Source organism: Muscardinus avellanarius, assembly GCF_963383645.1.
Source record: "Muscardinus avellanarius genome assembly, chromosome: 6".
Lineage (NCBI taxonomy): Eukaryota > Metazoa > Chordata > Mammalia > Rodentia > Gliridae > Muscardinus > Muscardinus avellanarius.
The window spans coordinates 28833749-28860386 of NC_137791.1; the positions used below are offsets into that span (position 1 = coordinate 28833749).

General features: G+C 40.1%; 1 protein-coding gene across 1 annotated transcript in view; it reads right to left on the bottom strand.

Moving 5' to 3' along the window:
- PDGFC (platelet derived growth factor C) overlaps positions 1-5964 on the bottom strand; it is a gene marked incomplete at both ends in the record, with an annotated part of 207419 nt that extends 201455 nt beyond the window's left edge. Inside the window, one exon of the mRNA XM_080697941.1 lies at positions 5847-5964. Within this exon, the coding sequence (XP_080554067.1) occupies positions 5847-5964 (118 nt within the window). The remainder of the gene's footprint in view (positions 1-5846) is intronic.
- Positions 5965-26638: the final 20674 nt, after the last annotated feature.

Consider the following 26638-nt stretch of genomic DNA (forward strand, 5'->3'; position numbering starts at 1 on the left):
ACCATTCCAATCCATCACAGTCCATCATTATGAATTTATTTTCAGATGCTCTTTACCTTGAAGAGAAATGTTAACCTTCAAATAAAATATCCTATATAATACAAACAATATTTAAAATCACTAACTCCACTCAGAAGAATAAGCTGTTTCTTGAGTTCACTAGATATAATTATGTATTAATTTCTATGGTATTGTTGCCAACATTCTCTGAAACATCCTGCTATACCTGATATATTCTTCTTTGTGTGTGTGTGTGTGGTACTGGAGATAGAACCCAGTGGTTGGTTGGTACACGCTCACAGGGTAACATAATATGGTTACCAAGATTATAAAATAGTGCCCTGATTGGCACATCCCATTTCTACCAAGTTTATCTTCTTATGAATAAGGTCCAACAATGTGGAAACTCTAATATAAAGCTGACACCTTCAGAGATAGCCTGCAGTTACTATGAACATCATAGTCTTACTTTAATAGAGCACTCCATTCAAAACCACCCAGTGGGCATTTACTAGACACATACTGTATGCCTTTCTGTCCCTGGTGTTTTAGCTCCTGCAGAAGGCAAGTCAGACAAGGCCCATGCTCTCGAGACTTAGTAGGAATAGGGAGGATAAGTATACAATATAAGCATTAAGAAACAACAGGAAGCCAGGTATAATGGTGTACATACACCTGCAATCTTGGTACTTGTGAGGCTAAGCAAGGAGAACCACAGGTTTGAGGACAACCTCAGCAACTCAGTGAGATGCTGTTCCAAAATAAAAAATAAAAAGAGCTGGGGGAGTAACTAGAAGGTTGAATGTCAGAATGTCCCTGTTTTCAAACGCAAAAGAAAGAAAGAGAGAGAAAGAGAAAGAAAAATAGAAATATCAAAGAGTGGTGCTGTGCAATTAATTAACCATGATAAGACCAAGAGGTGACTTTGAATGATAAAAAAAAACCTCTGTGATTCTGAGACAAGAGGATCAAAGGCTTGAAGACAGCCTCAGCAACATAGTGAGACTCTTAACAACCTAGCAAGATCCTGTTTCCAAACAAAAAAATAAAAAGGGCTAGGGGTATAACTTGGAGGTGGAATGCCCCTAGGCAAAGTCTGCAGTATCAAAAAAAAAAAAAAAAAAAAAAAAAAGACCTCTTTGAGAAGGTGATCCATTTCATATAGATGACAGGAAGTCATGACCACGTAAAAGTGGCTGGCAAGCCAGACAGCAGAAATAAACCAACCAGCATTGCATCCCATGCCCTGGGCACCATGTCTACCACACCACCTCTCCTCTCTGGCCCAGTCCTTGAGAAGTGAGGATGAAAAGAGCAGTAGGGAGAAGTCTGAAGAGAAGTCATATCCATTCCCTACTCCAGCTCCTTCCAGTCGTGGGCTGTACCTGAGCTGCCTAAAAGGGAGGAGAAGAGATAGGAGTTTGAACCGCCAATATGAACCAAACTGTCCACAGCTAAAAGTGGCAGAATGCTTAGGTCTCAGTGTGGCAGGAACACTGGTCAGTCAGGATGGAGACAGCCAGATGAAGAAGTGTCCAGAGGCTCTGAGTTAAGCCAGGCATTGCAGCTTGGGAAAGTCAGTCCATCTGTCCTGGAGGAGTGGCATTAGCTCCTTTTCAACCACTGGAAATAGTTCAATATTTTAACAGTCGGTATGGTAGTAAGTACTCCACCATAACAACTGAAAATTGAACACTGAACAGCTTAGTTGAAGAAAGGAGAAGGAAATTTGAAAAAAAATAATATAAAATCAGTTGGAGAAAATGGTGGAGGAAAATCCCAGTACTTGAGAGGCTGAGACAGGAAGATTACAAGTTCTCAGCCAGCCTCCAAAACTCAGCAAAACCCTGAGCAACTCAGTGAGATAAAATAGGGATAGAGATGTAGCTTGAGGTAGATTGTCCGTGGGTTCAATCCCTAGTATCAAATCTAAATTTGGGTACATAAGACAAAGCTTAATAGGATGGCACTCCTGGGGAGGGCTTAATGTGGGGTTCTAATATCTATTTACAAGTAATTAACAAATTACACACTAGTCCCTGAAATTTTCTCCAGACCTTTCATACCTTCTGAACATGGTTTAGAGTTAAATATAAAGCATATCAGATTAAATACAGAAGATAACAGTTGGTAGGGAGAAAAAAATTACCATATAAGATTTTTTTAATCACTATTGTAAAAAACAAAATTCATCATTACATAATGGTACTTTATTCAACTTCCCCAACACTCTCAAACAGAGCAGAAAACTAGGAGGAAGTTTTTAAAAAGAAAGCCTCTAAATAACAAAAATTAATGTCTCAAAGGTCAAGCAAGCACTAAAACTTATGGACTAACTTGCAGGAAAGTCCCCTTAGCCCTCAGTCAGAGCTTTAAGTGCTGGACTATTCTAAAGATCTGATTATCTATTCACTAATGAAAGAGCCTTGAAGTTGCCACCTAAAATGAGTGGGGACTTGGGGGTGGACACACTGGAAGCTACAGGAAGAGAGGGCTGGCACTAAAAAGGGAGGGCTGAAAATTAACACACGACGCAGGCAAACAGGCATGCCAGGGGGCCATGGTTCCCAAAGTTGATTGTCCCACAGGCCAGAAAAAGCCCTTAAAGAAGAGGGCACATAAAATAATGAATGACCATATGACTAATGCTAAGTAATAGAGGCAAATTCCCACTCAAATTATAATGAAAATATGAAAAGAAGAATGTTTCAAGTTATGGGTGAATTAAACTCACCAATGACACAAGGTAGGAGATGCATTATTCTAACAACTCTGAGATGGTCATTGACTTGGGCTACATGCAAAGGACAAAATAAGCTTTGTTTTGTCTTGTTTATGAGCACGTATAATTCCTTCCACTTCAACTCAGAAGCACCATCCCAGAACTTAATCATTTCATGTCAGACATTACCATCTAAAATGCATACCCATTGATATTAATATTTTCCCAAAGACACCCAGCCAGAAGCCTTCAAAACAAATAAGTGCTCTTTTTATCGCTTCCCTTAAATCAGAAGAGCCTTGTTTTACATGTGAGTGCTCAGTTTTAAAATAAGTTTTAGAAGGAAGAATCAGGGTTGGGGGGCGGTAGCTCAGAAGTAGAGCACATGCCTAGTATGTGTGAAGCCCCAGGCTCAGTAGCCAATACTACAAAAGGCAACATATATTATTATAAGATAAAGCCATTTTTACAGCAAAGTGACAAGAGTTGTAATCCTGTATTAGGTCAAAATCCAGAGAAGTGATAATAAGGTAAATGACATTGTCTCTAATTTTTAATTACATCCACATATACCCATCTAAATTCAGATACTTAGCATTGGCAATGGCAAAACTATAGTAATCGATTTCATTTATGACACCAATCTAATATGAAATTGAAGAGGCCTAGTAATCCGACTGACCAAACATCATCTGAGAGTTTGAGCTACTCAGGAGTAGGAGTGTCATGGGCAGGAACCCTTAAGAGCAGAGGAGAGCTCTTACAATCACAGCCTATCCACTTGGACATGTCCTATTTAGCACAGGGAAGAACATTCACAAAAGGATACAAGGCAAACACTGGGCCCTGTGGCGTTTTCCACGTGGTCTCCTCAGGGAGAGTCTGCACTTACAAAAGTAATCATCAAAACCCAGGGAGCAATAGACAATCAAAAATGAACCTTAACTAAATACAAGCGCCAAAAAGTACCCCCAAAAGGGAATGCAATTGTTTCAAGTTGAAGAAGAGGAAAAAGAAGACGTTGTTATTCCAGTAAATCCGGCCACATTCCAGGGGATCTTCTTCAGTACCCACCTGTTATCCTCAAATCCTGGAACCTTCATGAAGCATAAAAAATCAACCTGAGCATGTGCAGGAAAAATAGCTCTATATTGCCCCCTAGCGCCTGCCGGCTCCATTTCTCCTTAGGCTAAAAACTACAAGGTGAGTAGTTCTACTTCTAGTTAACTTCCTGCCGCCAACTGTCCAGGAGCTAAACATAGCCCAATCCTCTGCCCACAGATTAGGAAACTGCCAGGCTATTTTTAGCATCATGGATCTTAGGAATGGAAATGGTCCAGCCCCAGATGGCAACAGAATGTATGTGGCTGGCTTACTGAGCTCATCTCTTCTGAGGGTGTGAACCCACTGGGCAAAGTGGCCAAGGACTGGAGGCTGCCTGAAAGCTCTGGAGCCCATTGCAAAGGGATGCTTGCATGCAGATCGCAAGAGACAGCGACAAAGAGAGGAGAGAGAGAGGCACAGGTAGCAAGGGAATCCAGGAGATGCCAAGACATGGCAGGAGGAGACATGATATGCGACTGAAACAATAAGAGACACAAAAGGGAAGCCAGGAATATTGTGCGCTATGGTCATAATGGAGACTCCTCTGGTCAGAAGCAATATTTTGAAGGGGATACTTATTTTGCATAAAACAGAACAAAGGTTGGTCTGCTCTCCTTCCTGCCAGGTACATCTGGTGCTCTGGCTCCTTTGATCACCTCTCCTGGCTGCTGCAGGTCCAGTGACTAGGGGTAGATCCTTAGGCTGCCCTTTGATCAGCAGGTCAAAGAGCCTGCAGGTGCCATGTGCCATCTCATTAGCAAGTTGCAAGAAGCAATCACATTAATAGTGGCTGATAAATGTGATTCTAAGTCTTGGTGCACACGCCACGAATACAAATAACATCCCAGGAATATCTACTTTACCTGTTTTTGTACTCTAAAACATTCTGTGCTTTCTTAAAGGTGAGCACTCTGTACAGTTCAAAGGTAGAGTCGAAGCTCGGAAACACCCCCATTAGTAAAGTCACCCTGACTTAAAAGTAGCGCCCACTTCATTCTGCTGCCCCAGGTGTGCTGTCTGTGCTCCTCTCACCTGGCTGGAGAAGTGATTGCATCCCTGCGTTGTAAACAGATGGCACAGAGCAGGGAAGCATGTGCACTTTTTTCCAAATAACAGAGCCACCACTTGTAAAAGGAGTGTTTAATATTCCAATTTTAGACAGCCTGCACTGACATTGTGGTTTCATGTGCAGGATACAATTTCTATTCACAAAGGATTCTCAAAAATGACTTCATAATGGTAGATCAAGAAAAAGAGAGTTTAGAAATTGAATGATGTAAATCGTATGGGGTTCAGAGGCTAAGCAAATTACACACCCCGAAGCTTCCCTGGCTTTATGAAAGGAGCCTTTCTCCAGCTCTGTGCAATCCCAGCCCAGGGGAACTTGCATTTGAGAGTTTTCTAAACATTTCAGGTACACTTGAAAGCTGAAAGTAATTCTCATTTCCTATGCAGGATTAAGTCGTTTCCAGCACACACAAAATAGCAGTCATTCACTAACACATACAAAAAAACACACCACCCGAAATAGGGCTTCGGAGCACAAAGGCACGTTTAAAAAAAAAAAAAAAAAGTAGAGCACAAGAAAAGTACTTTTTTCCCATTTCTCCTAAGAACGTCCACACAGCCTCTTGACCTCTATATTTATCTACTTATTGATTAATTGATATCTTTCCACCTCGAGTGTTTTCAATTAATGCGGTTGATACACTTCCTGAAGTCCCCCCCACACACATACCCCACACGCAAACACAACTCCGAGTAAAGCTGCACACGCCAAGACTCATTCATTTCGGATTTTAGACGCAGTTCTTGAACTTCTAACTCTGGCGCCGCGGGACCCCGCCGCGATCGCTCGCCCCGACGGCGCGGGACGCCCGCCCCGGCTCGGGACCGCGGCGGCCCGGCTCTGGGTCTCGCTGCAGCCCCGGCCGACTCCAGCTCCCCCCGGAGCCCGGCGGCGAGGCCGGGCGCCGCCGCCGGGCCCAGCGCGCAGGGGCGGGCGGCGGGCGGGACTCACCGTTCTGCTCCTTGGGGCTGGAGAGCTGGAGCTTGCTGCTCAGGCTGGACTCAGCCCGAGTCCCGCGGGGCTGGCCGGCCAGGGCGGATGTCAGCAGGAGAAGCCCGAGGAGGAGCATTGGGCCGCGGGGCGAGGGCTCGGCGGCGGGGCGCTCAGGGCCGCCGGGGCGAGGCTGCGCTGGGGGGGACGCGCCGGGCCCGCTCTGGCAGCCGGGACTCGCAGGGTAGTTTCCACATAATCCCATGCACAACTTCTTCCTCGAGCCCTCTTCTGTGTCTCCAGTGTTTGCAAAGGATCAAAGCAAAACCTGGACCTGAACCAGTTTCCCAAGGTTTAAAGCAACCCGGGGCGGCGCGGCGGGGCGGGGCGGCGGGCGGGGGGCGCACCTGTCGGCCGGGCCGCTCGGGGTCGCGCTGGCCGGGCTGGCGGGGCGCGGGCGGGCGGCCCGATCCATCACGCGGCTGCCAATAGATGCGCTCGGCGCCCGCGCCCCACCCCCGGGGGAGGGGAGCCGGGGGAGGGCGCCGCGCCGCCCCCGCCCGCCCCCCGCGGCCCAGGCCCAGGCCGCCGGCAGGTGCTGACCCGGCCCAGAGCTGCCCCAGGCCCGCCGGGAGGGACCCCACCCGCCCCCCACCCCAGCCAAGCCGACCTGCGGATCTGGCGCTCCTCGTTCACTTCCAAGGGGACCCCCACCCCGAGGGGCTGTGCCAGCGCCCGTGCCCAGAGCTTTAGCACTGGAGGAGGAAAGGAAACTGAATTCAGAGAGTGTCTGGAAAAGGTGTTTTTTTTTTTTTTTTTAATGCTCAAAATATTTAAAGTAACTAAATAGCTCGACAATTACAGTAGTGTGTTGAACGCCCACCGTGTGGAGCACTGTGCTGGGAGCTGGCGAACACTCCAAAACACCAAAGGCTCTGTCCTGGTGAAGTACCTCCTGTTCCAAGACCATTCAATGGTTGTGGGACTCTTGAGTTGAGTCTAGGAACACTCAGAATGGACCCTTGTTTGCCGTAGCTTTGAGACTTTCCTACATCACAGCCTTCAGCGAAAGAGGCTGTCAGAACCCCTGATTACCTTTGGCCTGCATGTCAAGATGGGTGAATAGCACTAAAGCCCCACGTGGTGGGTGCCCAGGCCGACCTGGAGGGCTGTGCAGAGGGCAGAAGGCTTCACATAGCCAGGGTCTGTGCTGGTGCCATGTGTATGTCTGTGACAGTGCCAACATGCCCTCCTCATCTAGGAGCAGAAAGGCAGAAAAGTGCTGAAGGCCTAAGCACAGAGTCAGAAAGCTGACAAAATGAAGCTTTGGGGTGCAATAAATATCAAACTGCAAAAAATAACATTATCAAGCAAGTGGACCTCAGCCAAGTCAAGTATCACCCAAGCTTTTGTTAAATCAATGGAAACAACCCAACTACAGGTATGCTTGGGCTGGGCCCCACAACCATTTGGAATATGCTAGTCTTTTTTTGTTTGTTTGTTTGTTTCCTTCTTCAAATTTGAGGGCTGGAGGTGTAGCTCAGTAGTCGACCATGTGCTTAGTGGCTAGGAGACCCCAAGTCCAATTCCCAGCCATGAAAAATTTAATATAAAATAAGATATTCTACTGGGCTTACCTCCCCTTCTCTCTGAAATCTTTGCCAGAGTCCTCTTTGTTCAGTGTGTGTGTGTGTGTGTGTGTGTGTGTGTGTGTGTGTGTGTTACTGATGATTGATCCCAGAACTTAACCACTGAGCCCTTTTAGGTCCTTGCTAGGTTTTGTAGGCTGATCTCAACCCTGCAACCCTTCTGTCTCAGCCTCCCAAGTACTGGGAGTATGCCCCACCACACCTGGCTTCTGGTACTTTATTCTTACCCCTTTACTTTTTCAGTCTTCAGAATGCTGGATCTAAAGGAAAAAAAGACTGTCTTTGAGTTTAAGGAATTTGCAGTTTAATGGACACGAGCCTTGTTATTTTATTCTTAACAGCTCCTCGACATCAGTAGGAATCAATAATTGTACAACAAATATGTTCCACAAGTATTTTGTAAACTCGTGAGCGGGAAGGGACGAGTGTTATAACTTTGATCATCATGAGGAATCTAAAAGACATGCATTAAAAATCCATTTTAATCAATTTGTGATATACTATTATTCTTGGGTCTTTCCCGTTTTGTAAGTTTTTCTAATTGAGGTTGCTGCATATCCATAGTTGAGTTCCCTGACCACCCACAGTGAGTGTATGTGTGTGTCTGCAATTTTAATCCACTTGTTCTCTGGAGACTGTAAGCATGATGACTATTCTTTATTTTGTATCATTTCTTATTGGCTAGAACTGTGCCTGGCACAGGGGGACAATAAATAAACACACTCAACTGATTGACAGGTTTCCTTATTGGAGTCATTTACATTTTCCCTGGAATTTCAGCATGAAGGTTGCATTTGAAAAGTTACAGATGATCTAGAATAATACTACACCTCTGCGTTTCGCCTCATGCATATCCTACAGATTGATTTGACAATTGCCTTATAAATAAAGCCAGCCAGGTGCTCTTGAATGACCCCTAGACAAAAATCACATCCACATTGACTGCTCTCCTTTCAGTGTACTGGAATCAGCATCTCTAAACTGCCCTTGCCTTTGGCCTAATTAACTCTTTCTAGCCCTTTATGCTCTGCCTGTCTTCCTGTTCCATTTTGCTTATAAATGTTCCTAGAAAGGTGAAATACTTTCACTGAAAGCATATAAAATGTCTGTGAAACTGCTGAACAGTATATTGTGAATGAATATGGCTTTGTCTTGGCCTAAGGTATTTTCCTTGAGGAAAGGCATCTCTCCCACCAACCAAGAGAAAATAATTTCAAACATTCTTTGTGGTTTTCATGTTTTCTTAAACCTTAAGAAGAACCGGCCATTCCCTCTCCTGCCTGGAGACTGCCACCTACAAACCCCTGCTGTAGTGCATAGCAGGATGGATTCGATCGCTCACAATGATCATCTGGGGGAAGGGAAGTATGTGTCCTACTGAATTGTTTTAAAGAGTGGGAAAAGGCCAGGTGTGGTGGCTTACACCTGTAATCCCAGTACTTGGGAGGCTGAGACAGGAGAATTACAAGTTGGAGGCCAGCTTCAGAAACATAGCAAGATTCTCAGTAACTTGGTGAGACCCTGTTTCTAAATAAATAAATAAGTAAATAAATAAATAAATAAGTAATGGCTAGGGTGTAGTTCAAGGGTAGAATGTCCCTGGACTCAATCCCCAGTACCTCTAACCCTCGCACACAGTAGAAAAAGGTTGTTTTGGTTTTGTTTGTTTGTTTGTTGTACTGGGAATTGAACCCAGAGGCATTCTACGTCCAAGCTACATCCCAAGACCAATTTTATTTCTTATTTGGAGACAGGGTCTATTTTCCTGAAAGCCTTACTAAATTGCTACACTGTCCATAAGCCTTCTGTACTCCAGTCTCAGCCTCCCCAGTACTAGGATTACAGGCCTGTGCTACCACACCCAGCTGGAGAAAGATTTTAAACTACTCTTTTAGTTAAGAAAGTACTGAGAAGGAACCATGGGACATATTTTTGCCTCAGAAAAATCAAATGATGGGAATAAAAATTTTCTTGTTCTTCTCTTTCAGTACACACACACACACACACACACACACACACACACACACACACACCTATTTTAAGACTGTTTCCAAAATACTGTTTCCGTATTTTTGTGGCAGATAATTAAGCATGAGTTCCTAATGTTCACAAAAGTTTATATACCTAAATGCGCATTGTGTTTTTCTAGAATGGCTAACAAGCAACAATTATATATATACACAGAAAAGGCTGAGCCAAAGCCAGGCGTGGTGGCGCACGCTTGTAATCCCAGCACTTGGGAGGCTGAGACAGGAGGATAGCATAGGTTTGAAGCCAGCTTCAGCTACTTAGTGAGGCTCTCAGCAACGTAGTGAGACCCTGTTTCCAAATATAGTATAAAATAGGTCTGGGAGTATATCCCAGAAGTATAAAAGCCCCTGGGTTCCACTCCCAGTACAGAAAGAAAGAAAGAAAAGGAAGAAAGAAGAAAGAGAAAAGAAGAAAGAAGAGGCTGGGCCAGGGAAATCATTAATAAGCAAAGTCAATGTCAATGTCACAGAGAAGGGAGTGGGGGTAAACAAATAAAAGAAGTAAGTACTCAGTCTGAAATCATCTTCTGTACCTAGATGTGGTAGTGGCAGATGCCTGTAATCCCAGTAGTTAGGAGTCTGAGACAGGAGGATCACAGGTTCAAAGCCAGATCAGGATAACTTACCAAGGCACTGTTTCAAAAAAAAAAAAAAGAGTTGAGGGTATAGTTCAGAAAATAGAGCACTCCTGGATTCAGTTCCCTGTATATCACACATACACACACACACACACACACACACACACACACACACACACACACATACATGTCAGCTGTTTCTTTCTCTACTTTCTCCAACTACCAGGTCTTGAGAAACATATAAGCTACCATCTCTACATATCTCAGATATCTCAGATAGATCAATACTCTAGTTTTCCAGCATGGAAATAATAAATCATACCACTTCTTACATTTCTTAACTTAGTATTAGATATCCCTTACCTCTCAGCATAATGGTGGTTAGTCTGAGAAAAAAAAATATCTGCTATGATAGATGAAAGACAAGTTTGCTAAGGCCCTGTCCTCAAAGTAGTAGGTACATATTTTTTTTTTCTGGAGGGAAGGGGTTCTGGGAATTGAACACAGAAGCATTCTACCTCTGAGCTTACACCCCCAGTCCTTTTTTATTTTGAAACAGGGTCTTGAGAAGTTGCTGAAGCCGGCCTCGAATCTGAGATCCTCCTGTGTCAGTCTCCCAAGTACTGGGATTATAGGCATGCAACAAGACATTCTGCTTCACTGTTTTAAATTTATTTGTCCAACCATAACTATATATATATATATATATATATATATATATATATATATATAGTGTATTACATATTATATATATATTATATAGTACTGGTGATGGTATTCTATGCCCAACCTACATCCCCAGCCCATTTTGGGTTTTTATTCAGAAACAGGGACTTGCTAAATTGCTGAGGGGCTTCCAAAATTTCTTAGGGTGGTCTTGAACCTGGGATCATCTAGTCTCAGCCTCCCAAGTACAGGGTTTATAGAGATGAGCCACCAGGCATTGTTTATGGTTTTTAAGTTTGACCTTTTGGGGGGAGGGGTGGGAGGTAGACCAAACAAATTAGTGACCAGAACTACTGTTTTGTTTGTTTGTTTGTTTGGTTGGTTGGTTGGTTGGTTTTGTTTTTTGTGGTGTTGGGAATTAAACCCATGGACATTCTACCTCTGAACTACACCTCTAGCCCAATATTTTATTCTTTATTTTTTGAAACAGGGTCTCACTAAGTTGTGGAAGGCCTCATTAAGTAGCTGAGGCTGGTTCCAAAGCCGTGATCCTTCGGTCTCAGCCTCCCAAGTACTGCAATTACCAGCTTGCGCCACCATGCCCGGCTGAACTATTGGTTTTGAAGTGACTTTCTGTCGCCTTTCTCATTGAAATAAATCTGCTGTTTCCTTTTAAATCATTGTTGCGTATGCACAGATTTTTCTAAACTCTCAGAAGTGCTTGCTTTACTCAGAAATCAGAGAAAGAAAGAAGAAACACCGCCCCCTTCAAAAAAAAAAAAAAAAAAACCCCAAGGAAGAAAGAAAGAAAAATGAAAAAACGAAAAGGCAGACCACAGTAACCTTGGATGGGAAATGAGGAACTGAAAATGGCTTTACCAAGAACAAACAGTACAACCTTGATCTAGGAATCCTCTCTGCCCCTCGGTCTCTCTTTCCCTTACATAAGAAATCTGTGCTGTACTCTGTCTGGAGCCTTACTGCTTTAGAAGTCTTTGATTCTATGAGCTATTACAGGAAATGTTGGCAATGGTTCTTCAACTTCATTGTGCTTCTGTGATAATAAATATAACAGCAATTTCCTAGCGTCAACTCAATGATGTCTCTGTGGCTAGGAAGAGAAATGATGAATGGGCGCTTCTTCCTAAACTTGTCCAATCAAAGTAGTTCTATTATATGTGTTATTATGAATATTTGGAAAGAAATTTTACTGATAACACGGGGAGGGGGTGGAAATCACTGGCTAGGGCAAGTATCAGGAATTTTATTTAATTTAGAAATTAATTAAATGATTTGTGTTATCCACAGTTTAATTTTTTGTATTTGGTAGGTATCATGAGAACCTCCAAAGAGGTAAAGTATAGTCCCAAGTGGAACGTCAAGGTAAAGAGAAATAGCTAGCGTACATAACAGGGTTGTAAATAATAAGAAAATAATACTCTTGTTAGCCAAGAACAGATGGCCAAACTCATACTGTTCTATAGAGTCACACTGGTGGAATGTGAAACAACCCAGAGAAGAAGGAGCATCCCATAAAAATGTGGACAGCAACCCAATACTATGTTTGGCCACATCCTAGAGTCAATATGATGTCATTTTTCTCTCCCTTGAAATCATTTGGAAGATATGAAGGCTGCTGTCTGCCTCGTAACAAATCATAGTAAAGAGGTCAAGTCACAACCACAGATCTTCTTTTCTCAGACAGTGACCCTCTTACTTCAAAGGTCATGGGAGAAGGACCCTTTTCCTTTTTGATGATTGTTTCAAGTGCAATCCTTCTTTTGGCTATTTGCCTTTGGAAAAGAGGTTGAGAGTCTCAGTCCACGACTTCATAGGAGACACTTGAAATGCATTGCCATATTGTAGGCAGATATTGAAATGTCACACTGTACCCCATAAATATGGATAATTACTGTGTGCCAACTACAATTTTTTACAAATAAAATTAAAAGGTGTTGTTGGCTAACAGAAGGGAAAATACAGCTTTAACAATATTAAAAGTGTCCTGAGTTGCTTTTGGAGTTAAAGCTAGATTAAGAGATTTCTTTTTACTTGTCATTCTATGGTGATACCGATGTTTGTTGCCTGTATCATCTTTTTAACAATAAAAGTGGGTGTTCTCTTGTATCTAAGAACGGCCTTGGCAACATTTTTTTTTTTTTTTTTTGGTATTGGAGATTAAATCCATGGGCATTCTACCTCTGAATTACACTCCCAGCTCTTTTTATTTCTTTTTTTTTTTTTTTTCCTATTTTGAAACGGTCTTGCTGAGGCTGTCCTTACACCTACTATCCTCCTGTCTCAGCCTTCCAAGAACTGGGATAATAGGTGCGTGGCCCCACACCTGGGGCCTGCCTTGGCAATATTTTAGAAGCATCTTTCCCTTCCCAAATTTTATTTTTCAGCACAATTTCAAGTAGGTTTCCCTCATCTCCCATTACCGCCTTTTCTCCTTTCTCCTCAGCTGCAACCTCTTTCAGTTATCCTCTCTAAAATGAGGAGGAAGAAAGCATGTTCCCCTCTTGCACGCTGCTCAAAATTATTTGCAGTTAAACAAAAGTGAACCAAAGAAGGTAAAAAGGTTCAGATTTAATTTTTGAAGCATCTATTATGTCCCAGAAACTATAGATCCATGAGATACACTTTTTCATTTAATCTTCCCATCAATCTTTGAGGAAGGTTATGGTTTCCTCATTTGCAGAGAAATGGAAGCCAAAAGAGGAGGATGAATTTTTTGGAGGACAAGAATAATCACAGAGTTAATGTTCGACCCCAGGTCTCCCAGTCTACTCCTGTGCTCCTAGTCTGACACCTTTAAGCCCTGGACTTTGAACATTCTCATTTGAAACTCCCTCGTGCTTCTCCTCCAACTCTTCACAATGACTAAATGTCTTCCCTTATTTGAAAATTGAAGTGTTCTATGGGCTAGGGAGACAAACTTTCCTATAAGCTCAAGAATACTTATACAGCACCAGACAACAAACCTACTTGCTTTTCTCTCTCTCTCTTTCTTTCTCTTTCTTTCTTTCTTTCTTTCCTTTTTCTTCCTTTCTTTCTCCCTCTTTCTTTCTCTTTTGTTTTTTCTATCTCTCCTTTCATTTTTCCTTTTTTCTTTCTCTCTTTTCATCTTTCTTTTCTTTTTTTTGGCACTGGGGATTGAACCCAGTGGTATTCTCCCTACAGGCTACACCCCCAGCTCTATTTAACTTTTAATTCTGGAACAAGGGCTTGCCAAATTGCTGAGGTTGTCCTTGAACACACCATCTTCCCGTCTCAGCTTTCCAAGTAGTGGGGTGAGAGGCTTGTACCTGGATTAGGCCCAGACAACTACCTATCTGGGACAGCCTAAATAAAATGTTTGTGGATGAATGAACATAGCCCTCAGGAAGCAGCGGTGGTGACTAAGGCCTTGGGCTCGTCTTGTGGTTGAAGCCCACCCAAACTGCAGGCCAGCATGACTACCCTCTTTATCCCCACCCACATTTCTAATCCAGCTAGTGCCTTGGCCCAGCAGTCTGTGGGCAGTGATTTCCAGACTCTTCTTCTCTGTCTTTGAGGACAAAGGGAATGAATTCTCATTCCTCCCTTCCTACTCATGATTGCTACTGAACTGAAGCATTACAACTGGGAAGAAGTAAACTCTTTTCCCAGCTACTCTCTTTGAAGAATCAATTTATGATTAAATATAGAGGTCAGAGTCTAGGCATCTCTTACTTCTGCAATTCCTATAGGCATCCTTCCACATGTTTCTAATTTAAAATTCTTAGACCAGGGGTTTCTTAAGCTGTATGCTGAGGTGAATTTGCATCTCCATTGATAACTTTACAAAAGTATTTTTAGATTAGTTGGAGCCATCCAAAGCACAGGGAAAAGAGGGCTACACAACCAACTAGACACTCCTTAAGCCCTCAGGCAAGCAAAAGTCCTCAATTGAAATTCTAATTCCACAGATAAATTCCGTTTGGGTCTGAGCAGAATATCCTAGGAAAAGACACTTGTAGTGCCATTTTTGTGGAAAACATAGGAAAAAATCTTTATTTTTTATTTCATAAATGGCTTTTAAAATACACATAAAACTAAGTATATCAATGTAAAAATTGACAGCTTATAACAACTATTTTTGTTTATATTTATTGAAGTAAATGATTGTACCATACCTCTGTTAAAAATGTGATTTTGTATGTGTATGTCTGTGTGAGTGCGTGTGCATGCGTGCACTCTGGGGACTGAACTCTGGGGCATTCTACCTCCCAGCTACACCACTGGTCTCACTAGGTTGTTGAGATTCTTGCTATTTATTGAGACTGTCCTCGAATCTGTGATCCTCCGGTCTCAACTTCCCAAGTACTGGGATTATAAGCATGAGCCACCATGTCCTACTTAAAAAACGTAATTTGTATGAATTGAAAGCACTTTGTAATATCCTTTCTCTCTACCCATTTTCTTTCTGCATATCTAGATTTCTGAATAAGGTTTATTATTACTGTATATGGCCACATTTGGTATTTTTAGCTCTACAAATGGAAAAAAAGAAATTCTTCAGAATCTATTTAGTCCGGTACATGAATTATCTATTGCCTGTTTTGGAGTATAGTGGCCAATCTCTTGGAGAGCTAAAATCATTTTTAAAACTGTAAACTGACAATTTACAGTCATATAAATTTATGGAGTACAAAGCAATGCTATGATTTATAAATACAATGTGGAAATGTTAAATCAAGATTGTCAACATGTCCATCACCTCAAATACTTAATATTTTCTTGTGGTAAGAAAGTTTGGAATTCAATCTCTTAGCAGGTTTTTTTTTTTTTTTTTTTTTTTCGGTAATTGGGATGGAACCCAGGGGTATTCTACCTCTGAACTACACTCCCAACCCCATTTTTTTTATTCTTTTATTTTGGAATAGGGTCTCACTGAGTTGCAAATGGCCTCACTAAGTAGCTGAGGCTGTCCACAAACTCAGATCCTCCTGTCTCAGCCTCCCAAATGTGGGATTACAAGTGTGCGCCACCACACCCAGCTTCTTAGCAGTTTTGAAAGTATAATTCACTATTATTCACTGTAAACCATGTTGTGCGACAGAACTAAGGGCAATTCTCCTGTCTGAGATTTGGTATCTTTTGGCCATTATCTCCTATACCCCATACCCCACCCCACTCCCCCACCCCCGCCTCTGTAACCACCATTCTACCGTTCTCTCTGATTCTGCTAGGCTGTTTATATTCCACTTGTAAGTGATAGCATGTGGCATTTGTCTTTCCAGGCCAGTGTGTGTGTGTCACTGGAGACTGATCTCAGGGGCATTCTACCTCCTAACTACAACCCCAGCCCAATTTTATTTTTTGTTTTAAAACAGGGTCTCACTAGGTGGCTGAGAGTCTCACTACTTGCTGAGGTTCCCCTTGAACCTGTGATCCTCCAGTCTCAGCCTCCCAAATACTGGATTACAGAATGTGCCACCATGCCTGGACCCCATACTTGTGTTATTTCACTTAGCATAATGGTCTCTAATTCTATTCATATTGTCACAACTGACAGAACTTCCATCTTTCAAAAGGCCAAGTAATATTCCATTATGCATATAAACCTTTCTTTCTTTCTCTCTCTTTCTTTCTTTCTTTCTTTCTTTCTTTCTTTCTTTCTTTCTTTCTTTCTTTCTTTCTCTTTCTTTTTTTTCAGTACTGAGGATGAAACCCAGGGGTCTTCTACCTCTAAGCTATACTCTCAGACCTATTTTCTATTTTATTTGGAAACAGGGTCTCTCTAAGTTGCTGAGAGCCTCACTAAGTAGCTGAGGCTGGCTTTGAACCCTCTAATTCTACTCATATTGTCACAACTGACAGAATGTCCATCTTTCAAAAGGCCAAGTAATATTCCATTATGCATATAAACCTCTTTCTTTCTTTCTTTCTTTCTTTCTTTCTTTCTTTCTTTCTTTTTTTCAGTACTGAGGATGAAACCCAGGGGTCTTCTACCTCTAGACTATACTCTCAGACCTATTTTCTATTTTATTTGGAAACAGGATCTCTCTAAGTTGCTGAGAGCCTCACTAAGTAGCTGAGGCTGGCTTTGAACCTGTGAGATCCTCCTGTTTCAGCCTCCCAAGTGCTGGGATTACAATTGTGTGCCACCACGCCCGGCTTAGACCACATTTTCTTTAACCATTCATTAGTTGAGGGACCTTTCTGTCGATGAAACACCATAACTGGGTAAATACCTATGGTGGGATTGATATGAAATGGCATTTGTTTTTAGGTCTTTGAGGACCCTTCACTGGTTTTTTTGTTTTTTGTTTTTTGTTTTTGCGGGTCTGGGGATAGAACCCAGGGGCATTCTACCTCCAAGCTATACCCCCTGCCCTATTTTTTATTCTTTATTTTGAAACAGGGTCTCACTGAGTTGCAAAGGGCCTCACTAAATAGCTGAGGCTACCTGCAAACTGTGACTCTTCGGTCTCAGCCTCCTGAATGCTGGGATTACAAGCCTGCGCCACCACCAGGCCCGGCTTTTCCCTGGGTTTTCTATTGTGGCTGTACTAATTTACATTCCCACCAAGAATGTACAAGTGCTCACTTTTCTCAGCACTTGCCAAATCTTGTTATCCCTGACTTGTAAATAAAGGTCATTCTGAGAGTGTGGGATTATATCTCATGTGTTTCTACTTGGCATTTGCCTAATGACATTGAGCTACAGATTTTGTGACTCCCCCAAGGATGCACAGTTTATCAGTATTGAAGTATACTTGATTATGGCCGATGATCTCTTTAATGTGTTATTGAACTCAGTTTGTTAGCATTGGAGCCAGAATTTGAATTAAAGCAATTGATTCCAGAGTTGGTGTTTTTTAACCATTATATTTCATTGCCCAGTGATAAATATACAGTACCTCAAAAAATACACCTCAAGCTTATTAAGCATACATTTATATTAAGCAGTTGGTGTTTATTTTATAACCTCATAATATTCTAGTCATAAATATGTAACTTAAAATTCTATTTCCACCAACAAAAAGTAAATCATCTTAATTCTGTCTGATATCCAAAGGATGGTGCCACATCATACAGGAAACAGGCATTCGGTCAATGAAAATGTCACAGTATCTTGATTGAATGTGCTTTTCAGTGGATCTAGGAATGAGAAATGAGTCTTCTGAAACCATATGAAGGAAAAAGGATCGGGTGTTCTTTTCTTAGTAATAAAACCTTGCTATAAAATCACCATTAAAGTGTTGCTGGTTCTGACACCTTATGATGAAGAAAATACATAAGGTATATTCAAATATACTTCTGAAGGACAATAGTTGGAAAAAGCAGAGTTAGTGCAATGACTTTCTATTTTCTGGTGGAAGTGAAAATTATAAGTAGCAGGCCTGGTACCACTAACTTTGAGATTATCATGGACGCTACAAAAATACCTATCTATCCGGAACCTTAATGCAGGCTGTTGGGTGCAAGAAGTTACAACATATATAAAAATATGTGATTGCTGCATTCAACCACTTCTCCCTTATTTTGAGTGCTGACTCCCTCTTCATTTGCCTTTGTTTTCACCTCAAATATAACCCCCTTCTTTTCACATTATCTACTTCTTGCAGAAAGGCCTCTAAACTCATCGCAGATTACCAGCTTGATCTAGTTAGATCAAGATCTACTTAAGCAGGTATGGTGGTGCCAGGCTGTAATCACAGAGGCTTCAAGGCCAGCCTCAGGTATTTAGGGAGGCCCTCAGCAATTTAGCAAGCCCCGATTCAAAATAAAAAATAAAATGAAAGGCTGAGGTGTAGCTCAGATGTAGATTGCCCTTACATGTCCCAGTCCAATACTACTGTGTCTTGTAGTTTCCTGATATACTACAATTTTTGTGGGTAATTGAACCAGGATCATTCTACCTCTGAGCTACATCCTCTGCCCTTTTTATTTATTTTTTATTTATTTTTAAACAGGGTCTCACTAAGTTGCTGAGGCTGGCCTCGAACCCGAGACCCTCAGTCTCCACCTCTCAAGCAGGCATGGGGCTTACAGGCATGCACCACATTATCAGTCTTCAACATCATTTAATAGAGGATGTTCAACCATTATCTGTAGGCAGTGTAGACATCCAATTTAGGTTCAAAGCTCTGGAGTCAGAGATACATACTATCTTCTTGGCCACTTATCAGCAGAGGAAAGGTGTACTGGCTATCTAAAATTCCTAGCTCTAGAGTCACTATCTCTCTATATAAATAATAACAGAATCTACTTCAGACTCTGTGGAAATTAAATAAGATGAAGTGTGCAAAGCCTTTGATACAATGCCTTGTGTGTTTTAAACATGCATAATATGCCATCGGTGTATAATTGTATTTTTTTTTTAAGTACTGGGAACTGAACCTACAGGCATTCTACCTCTGAGCTACACTTCCAGCTCTTTTTATTTTTTATTTTGAAACATGGTCTGAGAATTTAACTACTTTGCTGAGGTTGCCCTCAAACCCGGGATCCTTTTGTCTCAGCCTCCCAAGTACTGAAATTATAGCTGTGTGCCATCATGCACAGCTTTAATTGTATTTTCTAAACCCATTTTTCCCCTTGTCCCAGATATAGAACACATATAAAAACTTATAGTATATAATGCAATTATATAGTATATAATGGAATAATATAATAATTGCCCACCTATATCATAATATAATGACATTATTAATTAATCTAATGATATGTAAATTTCAGGTTATGGCTTCCAACCCATTTTAATGCACCTGTGTCAATTTCACTCAAATATTCAGAGATTTGAAAACTTAAGAACATAATTATGGTTATTTATGAGATTTTTTCTATTTTCTTTTTATTTGTTTGTTTGTGTTTTGTGTGTAATACTGGGGATGGAACCCAGGGGCATTCTACCTCTGAGCCATTATTTTAAAACAGAATCTCACTAAGTTGCAGAGGGCCTCACTGTTGCTGAGGCTGGCTGGAAACCTTAGATCCTCCTGTTTCAGTCTTCCAAATACTGGGATTACAAGAAGCCATCATGGCTCAGCTTCTTTTTCTATTTTAATATCTAAAATTGAATGCAAGACATCTCAGTAGCTCTTTTTTTCTTCTTAAAATCTATGATCAACAAGTAATTTTATAATCAATAATGTCTTACAATCAAGAGAATTGAAATAATATTTGTCTAAATAAAGAAATCTTTTTCTGTCTTCTCTTTTTTTGAGAGAAGAGGGACTGGAGATTGAACACAGGGGCATTCTACCTCCAAGCTACATCCCTATCCCTTTGTATTTTTCATTTTGAAATGTCTAAGTTGCGCGGCTAGCCTCAAACCTGTAATTCTCCTGTCTCAGCCTCTTAAGTACTGGGGTGACCGGTGTGCTCTACCACACCCAGCTTTTTTTCCGTCTCTCGCCATCACTAACTGTGATGCAAGGTGAGTCTTTGTAATATTAAAAAGACAAACGGGCAAAAAAAGTTCTTATCTTTGCTGCCCAACATTAATGGTTATGTTTTCTAGTTTTGTTGACATCCCCTCCCTGAAACTGATAACAAATTCCCGATGGCAGAAAGTTTTCTTTCTATTTTTTTCTATTTTTCTGTTAACTACCCCTTCTCCGTATTCTTATTCCAGCACCCAACACTGCACGTGTAGCATTCTACATTTAATACATGCTTTATTCAATGCTCATTGAATGACATTAACGAAAATGTGAAGTTGCCGTGCCAAATGTCCTGCTGAATCTTCACAGAAGCAGCACAGAAGGAAGAGCAGCTACTTCTGACATAATGAGGATGACTAAAGCCATGTGGAGCTCATTTTCTTGCTTGGCTGTCAGTCAAAGTCAAGATCTAGTAAACGGGAGTACTAAGTGATGCAGACGGCAGTAAGATGTTCTAAGTTCACACCGAAACTTCAGTAAAAATTATACATGTAATTTTATTTACTTGGTAAGCTGGAAAGATCACTAGACTGGCACCCTTCAAAATGGAAGTATTGATGTATGTATCTTTTCACAAATACTCTACTAACATTCATTCCCATATTACAAGGCTGCTCCTAAAACCTGGAAAACAGCTTGAGCTTAGTGTCTGACTGGTTTAAACAGAGTTAATTCTTTTTGATAGAAAGAACTCCTACATAACAGATGGTTCACAAGTCTCTATTTAATAGCCAAGCTTTTTCAGCCAAGATGTTATCTTTTTCTGTGTGTGTGTGTGTGTGTGTGTGTGTGTGTGTGTGTGTGTGTGTGTGTGTAACACAGGGGCATTCTACCTCTAAGAAACATCACCTTCAGCCCTATTTTTTATTCTTTACTTTGGAACAGGGTCTCACTGAGCTATAAAGGGCCTCACTAAATAGCTGAGGCTGTCAGCAAACTGCGATCCTCCTGTTGCAGTCTTCCAAATGCTGGGATTACAAGCGTGCGCCACCACGCCCAGTTTAAAATGTTATCATTTTAAAAAGTAATTTACAAGAAAGTATCTTCTTCATGTCTTGATATGCTGGATGCAATTCATTTTTTTATTTGGGGTTTTTATGTTACTTTTTAAAATGCACATTTGTATATAAATGCATTTGACTATTAAATAATTATAAACTGCTGCTGCCTGAGTGAAGATTTAAAAGCCAAAAAAAAAAAATGTCAATAGAAGTCCTTATCCTTGCTGTGGATAGAAGTGTCGTGGTTTTACAAATATTCATATCTGAAATAAACTAATTTAAATAATAATTTATGCCGGGCGTGGTGGCGCACGCTTGTAATCCCCGCGCTTGGGAGGCAGAGACAGGAGGATCGCGCAGGTTCGAAGCCAGCCACACGCGCTGGCTTAGGAGACCCTGTTTCCAAATATAAAAATGTAAAAATAGGTCTGGGAGTGTAGCCCGGAGGTAGAAGGGCTTCCAGGAACCCCAGTACCACCAAAATAAAATAAACAAATAAATAAATAAATAATAATTTATTTCGCACTTCATTTTAGCATGCACTTTGCAAAGTTTACTATAAAATTTTGGACTTGAGCTTTGAGTTAATATATTAAAAATTATGAATAAAACATGACTTTTCCCCCTATTTAGCACCAATGTGTTACTTTATTTATTCATTTATTTTTACAGTACTAGGGATAGAACCCAGGGTCATTCTACCACCAAGCTACATCCTCAGCCCTATTTTTTATTCTTTAGTTTGAAACAAGGTCTCACTAAATTACGAAGGGCCTCACTAAGTACCTGAGGCTGGCTAAAAATCGATAATCCTCCTGCCTCAGCCTTCCAAGCACGGGCCACCACACTTGGCCCCAATTTGTTACTTTCAAAATTGCATGCGGGAGTGGTGAATGCTTGTAATCCCAGCATTCAAGATGTGGAGACCAGAGGATTATGGTTCTCAGACAACCTCAGCTACTTAGCGAGGCCCTTCCAACTCAGTGTGACCCTGTTTCAAAAATAAAGAGACTAAAAATAGGGCTGGGGGTGTAGCTCGTTGGTACAATGGCCTAGTGTTCCATCCCCAGTACCGCAAAAAAAAAAAAAAAAAAAAAAAAAAGAAAGAAAGAGAATAAAAAAACCCAAACTCCATATATTCTGATAATTTATTCTAAGAAACAAATTAATAGCATAGTAATAAATTGCCTTAATGAGTAAAAGTATAATTAGTTAAGTAACTCTTCAAAGTCATGAATATTTATGCTATTCAGTGTCATATGAAAATATCATCTCTGGTAATATATTTCTTATTACACAGTAGATCTCCTCGGATACATTTCATACGTGGGAATGATTCATTTGTAGCTAACATGGCACAGGGTTTTCAACCACTACTTCATTTAAAATTCCCTCATGAATTGATAGGGCAGAAAGTATCATAGGAGAAAAAGAGCACACGTTTTTCAATGTCCTAGAAATGAGTTTTCATTAGTAATTTAATTTTGAAACTTTTTAAAATGTTTTAAAATGTACCAATTATTGGTCCAAGACATTTACTGTAGTAGCTAAAAATAAAAAAAAAAAAAGGAGAAAGAAAGGAAGGAAGGAAAGAAGGGAGGGAAGGAGCAAGGAAGCAAAACAGGAAAAGAAGGGAATATCTTGGTTCTTCAGCTTCTATACCTGGAAAAATGAGCTTTTCATGGTTAGTTTCAAGATCCATTTATTTCCAACATTTTCTGATTCCATATCCAATTATTTTTGTTTTCTTTTTCTTTAGATAGATACATACATATGTAGAGATATACATATAAATGTAATCTTATATTCTATTTTGTGGAATATATTTTTATATTCTTTCTTGTGGAGAGATAATTGTGAAAGATTATCCTGCCTGGTCCTCAAAGACATTTCTGTCTGATTACATATAACTCGAACGTGATTAACACTGGTTTATAACAAAACAAAAAAAATTTACTTCATGAAGAGAAAAAAATGGGAAATCTTAAAAAAAAAAAAAATGCTGGAAGGAAGCCCCCAAGTGAGAAAGATAAAAACCTTAATCAAAATATCCAATTTTTAAGAAAAATCAATTAGTACGGTCTTTCAAGTGTTAATAAATTTAATATTTTATATTTCATTAGCCATTGCCTCTTTTACAAAGTGCCAACTTCACTTTGTCCTCTGCTGGTGGTTCTGCTCTAACAAGACTGTGCAGTCCAAACCTTAGAGCAGTGCAAAAGGGTTGATTGATGGCTCTGCCTGGTCTTCTATACATATGCAAATTATTTGTGCATTAATATTAATATATTCTAGATACAAAAGGAAATAGTTCCCTTATCATTACATAATAATATAATAGTGAATTTTAATATTCTGTAGATTTAAATATAAATTAAGAACAATAAGGTTATTGAAACTTATGATGTGCTACTATGATTTGTTCCTTGCCTTTCTTTGAGTCTGATATTTTGCTGTTATTCACATTGATAACACCAGGAGGCACATAGTGGAGGCTCTGCATCTGTCACCATGGTGACTAGTAGGCATATTTTAAAAGGAAAGCAACTATCATGTATGCATAAATTTAAAATCTTACTGCCCACCTACTTAAGAATTATTGCAAAATTAGACTTACATTTAAAGAATGGCTTAAAGGCACATGCTTTCTATTTTTCTTCCAGGAAAGCAGCTAATTTCAACAATACAGAAAAATAAGCTGAATTTTAAGAATAGTAGACCACTACTTATTTTTCTTCTAAAAATTCTTAAGTCATTAAGTACCAAGGCTCTGAAGAGAGCAGATCTGGCTCAAATCATCAGCTCTGCCACTGCTATCTACTGTCATCTGTAACATAAAAGGAGTCATAAAGAGGAATTGGAGTAAATAATGGGTATAATTCATGAGAATATGCTAACCCAAATCATTTTTAGAATAGGCAATGGAGATATAAATTTAAGTAACTAATTTCCTTAAGATGTCAATATTAACTTCTTAAAAGATTTTCTTTTCAGATTGAAAATCACAATACTGTTTCGATGCACATGTATTTTGATGATGGGCTCTACTGTGCAGACCTTGTATAAAGAAGAATGATTGAGAAAAAGGGATAAGAAAAGCCAACCTGAAGCAGAGCAGGCATGGTGGCATACTCCTCTAATCCCAGTACTGGAGAGGCTGAGACAGGAGGATCACAAGCTCCAGGACAGTCCCAGCAATTAGTGAGACCTTCAGCAACTTAGCAAGACCATTTCAAACGAAAAAATAAAATTGGCTGGGCTGTATCATATAACTAGGAGGTAGAATGCCCCTGAGTTCATTTCCCAGCACCAAAATAAAATAAAACAGGAAAGCAAAGTCTGAGAAAACATGTCTCTTCAGTAGCCAAATTTGGAATATAGCTGTTAGCCAGGTGTGGTTGTGGTCAAATGCCTGTAATCCCAGTGCTTGGGAGCTGAGACTGAAGGATAACAGGTTCTAGAAGAGCACACAGTAACCTAGACAGACCCTGTTTTAAAATAAAACAATAAAACCAGGCATGGTAGCACACGTCTGTAATCCCAATACTGGGAAAATGAGACAGGAGGATTAGAGGTTTGAAACCAGCCTCAGTAATTTTGTCAGGTTTTCTACAACTTGGTTTAGACTGTTTCCAAATAAAAAAATAAATAAATAAAATGGGCTACAGGTATAGCTTGAAGGTAGAATGCCCCTGGATTCAATCTCTAGTGCAGAAAAAAGAAAAGGAAAAGAAAAAAAAAGAAAAAGAAAACAGTGAATTGAAACATGGAGATTATTACTAACCTTAAAAAAAGCAGTTCTAGGAGAGTGTTAATTATAGAAACTACAATAGAACGAAGAGTGAATGGCATATTATTTAAATTGGAAATATTAACTGAATTATCGTATACAGTTAAATGCATGCCGCTAAGTGTACAATTTATTGTTTCGTCAGATGTCTACACTGTTGATACTTCTATCTCACTCACATTTCTTTGTGCCATTTCATAGCCTCTCTTTTCCCATCCCGGGCACCCACTGATCTGCTGTTTGTCACTGTAGATTAGTTTGCATTTTCATAATCACAGAGTATATCTTACTATGTTATCACTTCTTTAATCTACATGGTGAGTCCAAGATTCATTCATATGACTATCTGCAGTGATTTATTACTTCTTATTGCTAGCAAGTACTCCATTTTTGTTATGTCATTTCTATACATTCACCTAATGAGGGACATTTTGGTAATTTCCAGGTTTTTTAACCACTATAAATAAAATTGCCATGAACTTTCGTGTAGAACACTATGAGACTATATGTGTTCATTTCTAATATGTAATTACATTTGAGCAGAATTATAGTAGGTGTGTCTTTAACTTTTAAAAAAATTGGCAGCTTTTTAAAATGTTTGTGGCATTTTAAAATCACATTAAGCAGTTTATGAGAATTATAGTTGCTCTATAATTGATATGATCCATATTTTAAATTTTAGGCATTATAATAAATATTTTATAATTGTTGTTTTAATGTCCATTTCTCTAATAACTAATGATTTTTGCAATTTTTTCAAAGTCTTCTTTGCCACTTATAACCTTTCTCTTCTTTTTCTTCCTCCTCTTTCTCTTCCTCCTACTCCTTGTTTTATTTTATTTTATTTTATTTTATTTGTGGTACTGGGGTTTGCACCCAGGGACATTCCACCTCCAAACTATACCCTCAACCTTATTTTTATTTTATTTTGAAATCAGGTTTTGCTAGAGTAATGAGAGTCTCACTACTTGCTCAAGCTGTCCTCAAAAGCCTGCCCTCCTCCTGTCTCAGCCTCCCAAGTACTGGGATTATAAACTTGCTCTTCCACACCCAGCTTGAATCCTTTTATGAAATGTCTGTACTAGTATTATGAGATGAATTGCATCGTCCCAAATTCACATGTTGAAATCTTAATACCCAGAAAATAAAAAGTAACTGTATTTGGAAATAAGTTGTTTTGAAGTGACTAATTAGTTATGATGGAACATACCTACATACCTATAACCTTAGTACTTGGAAAGCTAAGACAGGAGGATCATGGGTTTAAAGCCAGCCTCAGTAACTTAGTGAGATCCTTAGCAACTTAGTGAGATACTGTTTCCAAATAAAAAATAGAAAAGGCTGGGAGTGTAACTTAGAGAAACAATGCTCCTGGGTTCAATCTCCAATGTCAAAAAAATAAAAATAAAAAATAAAAAGAGCTGAAGTGTAGCATTCCCTGGGTTCAGTCCCCAGTACACACAGGAAGGAAGGAAGGAAGGAAGGAAGGAAGGAAGGAAGGAAGGAAGGAAGGAAGTAAAAGAAAGAAAATCTGAATATGGTGGCACATGCTTGTAATCCCAGTACTTGGGAGACTGAGACAGGAGTATTACAGGTTCGTGGCCAGCTTCAGCTACTCAAGAGGCCCTCTGCAATTAAGTGAGACCCTATTTTAAAAAAAGATTAAAAATAGGGTTGGGGTAT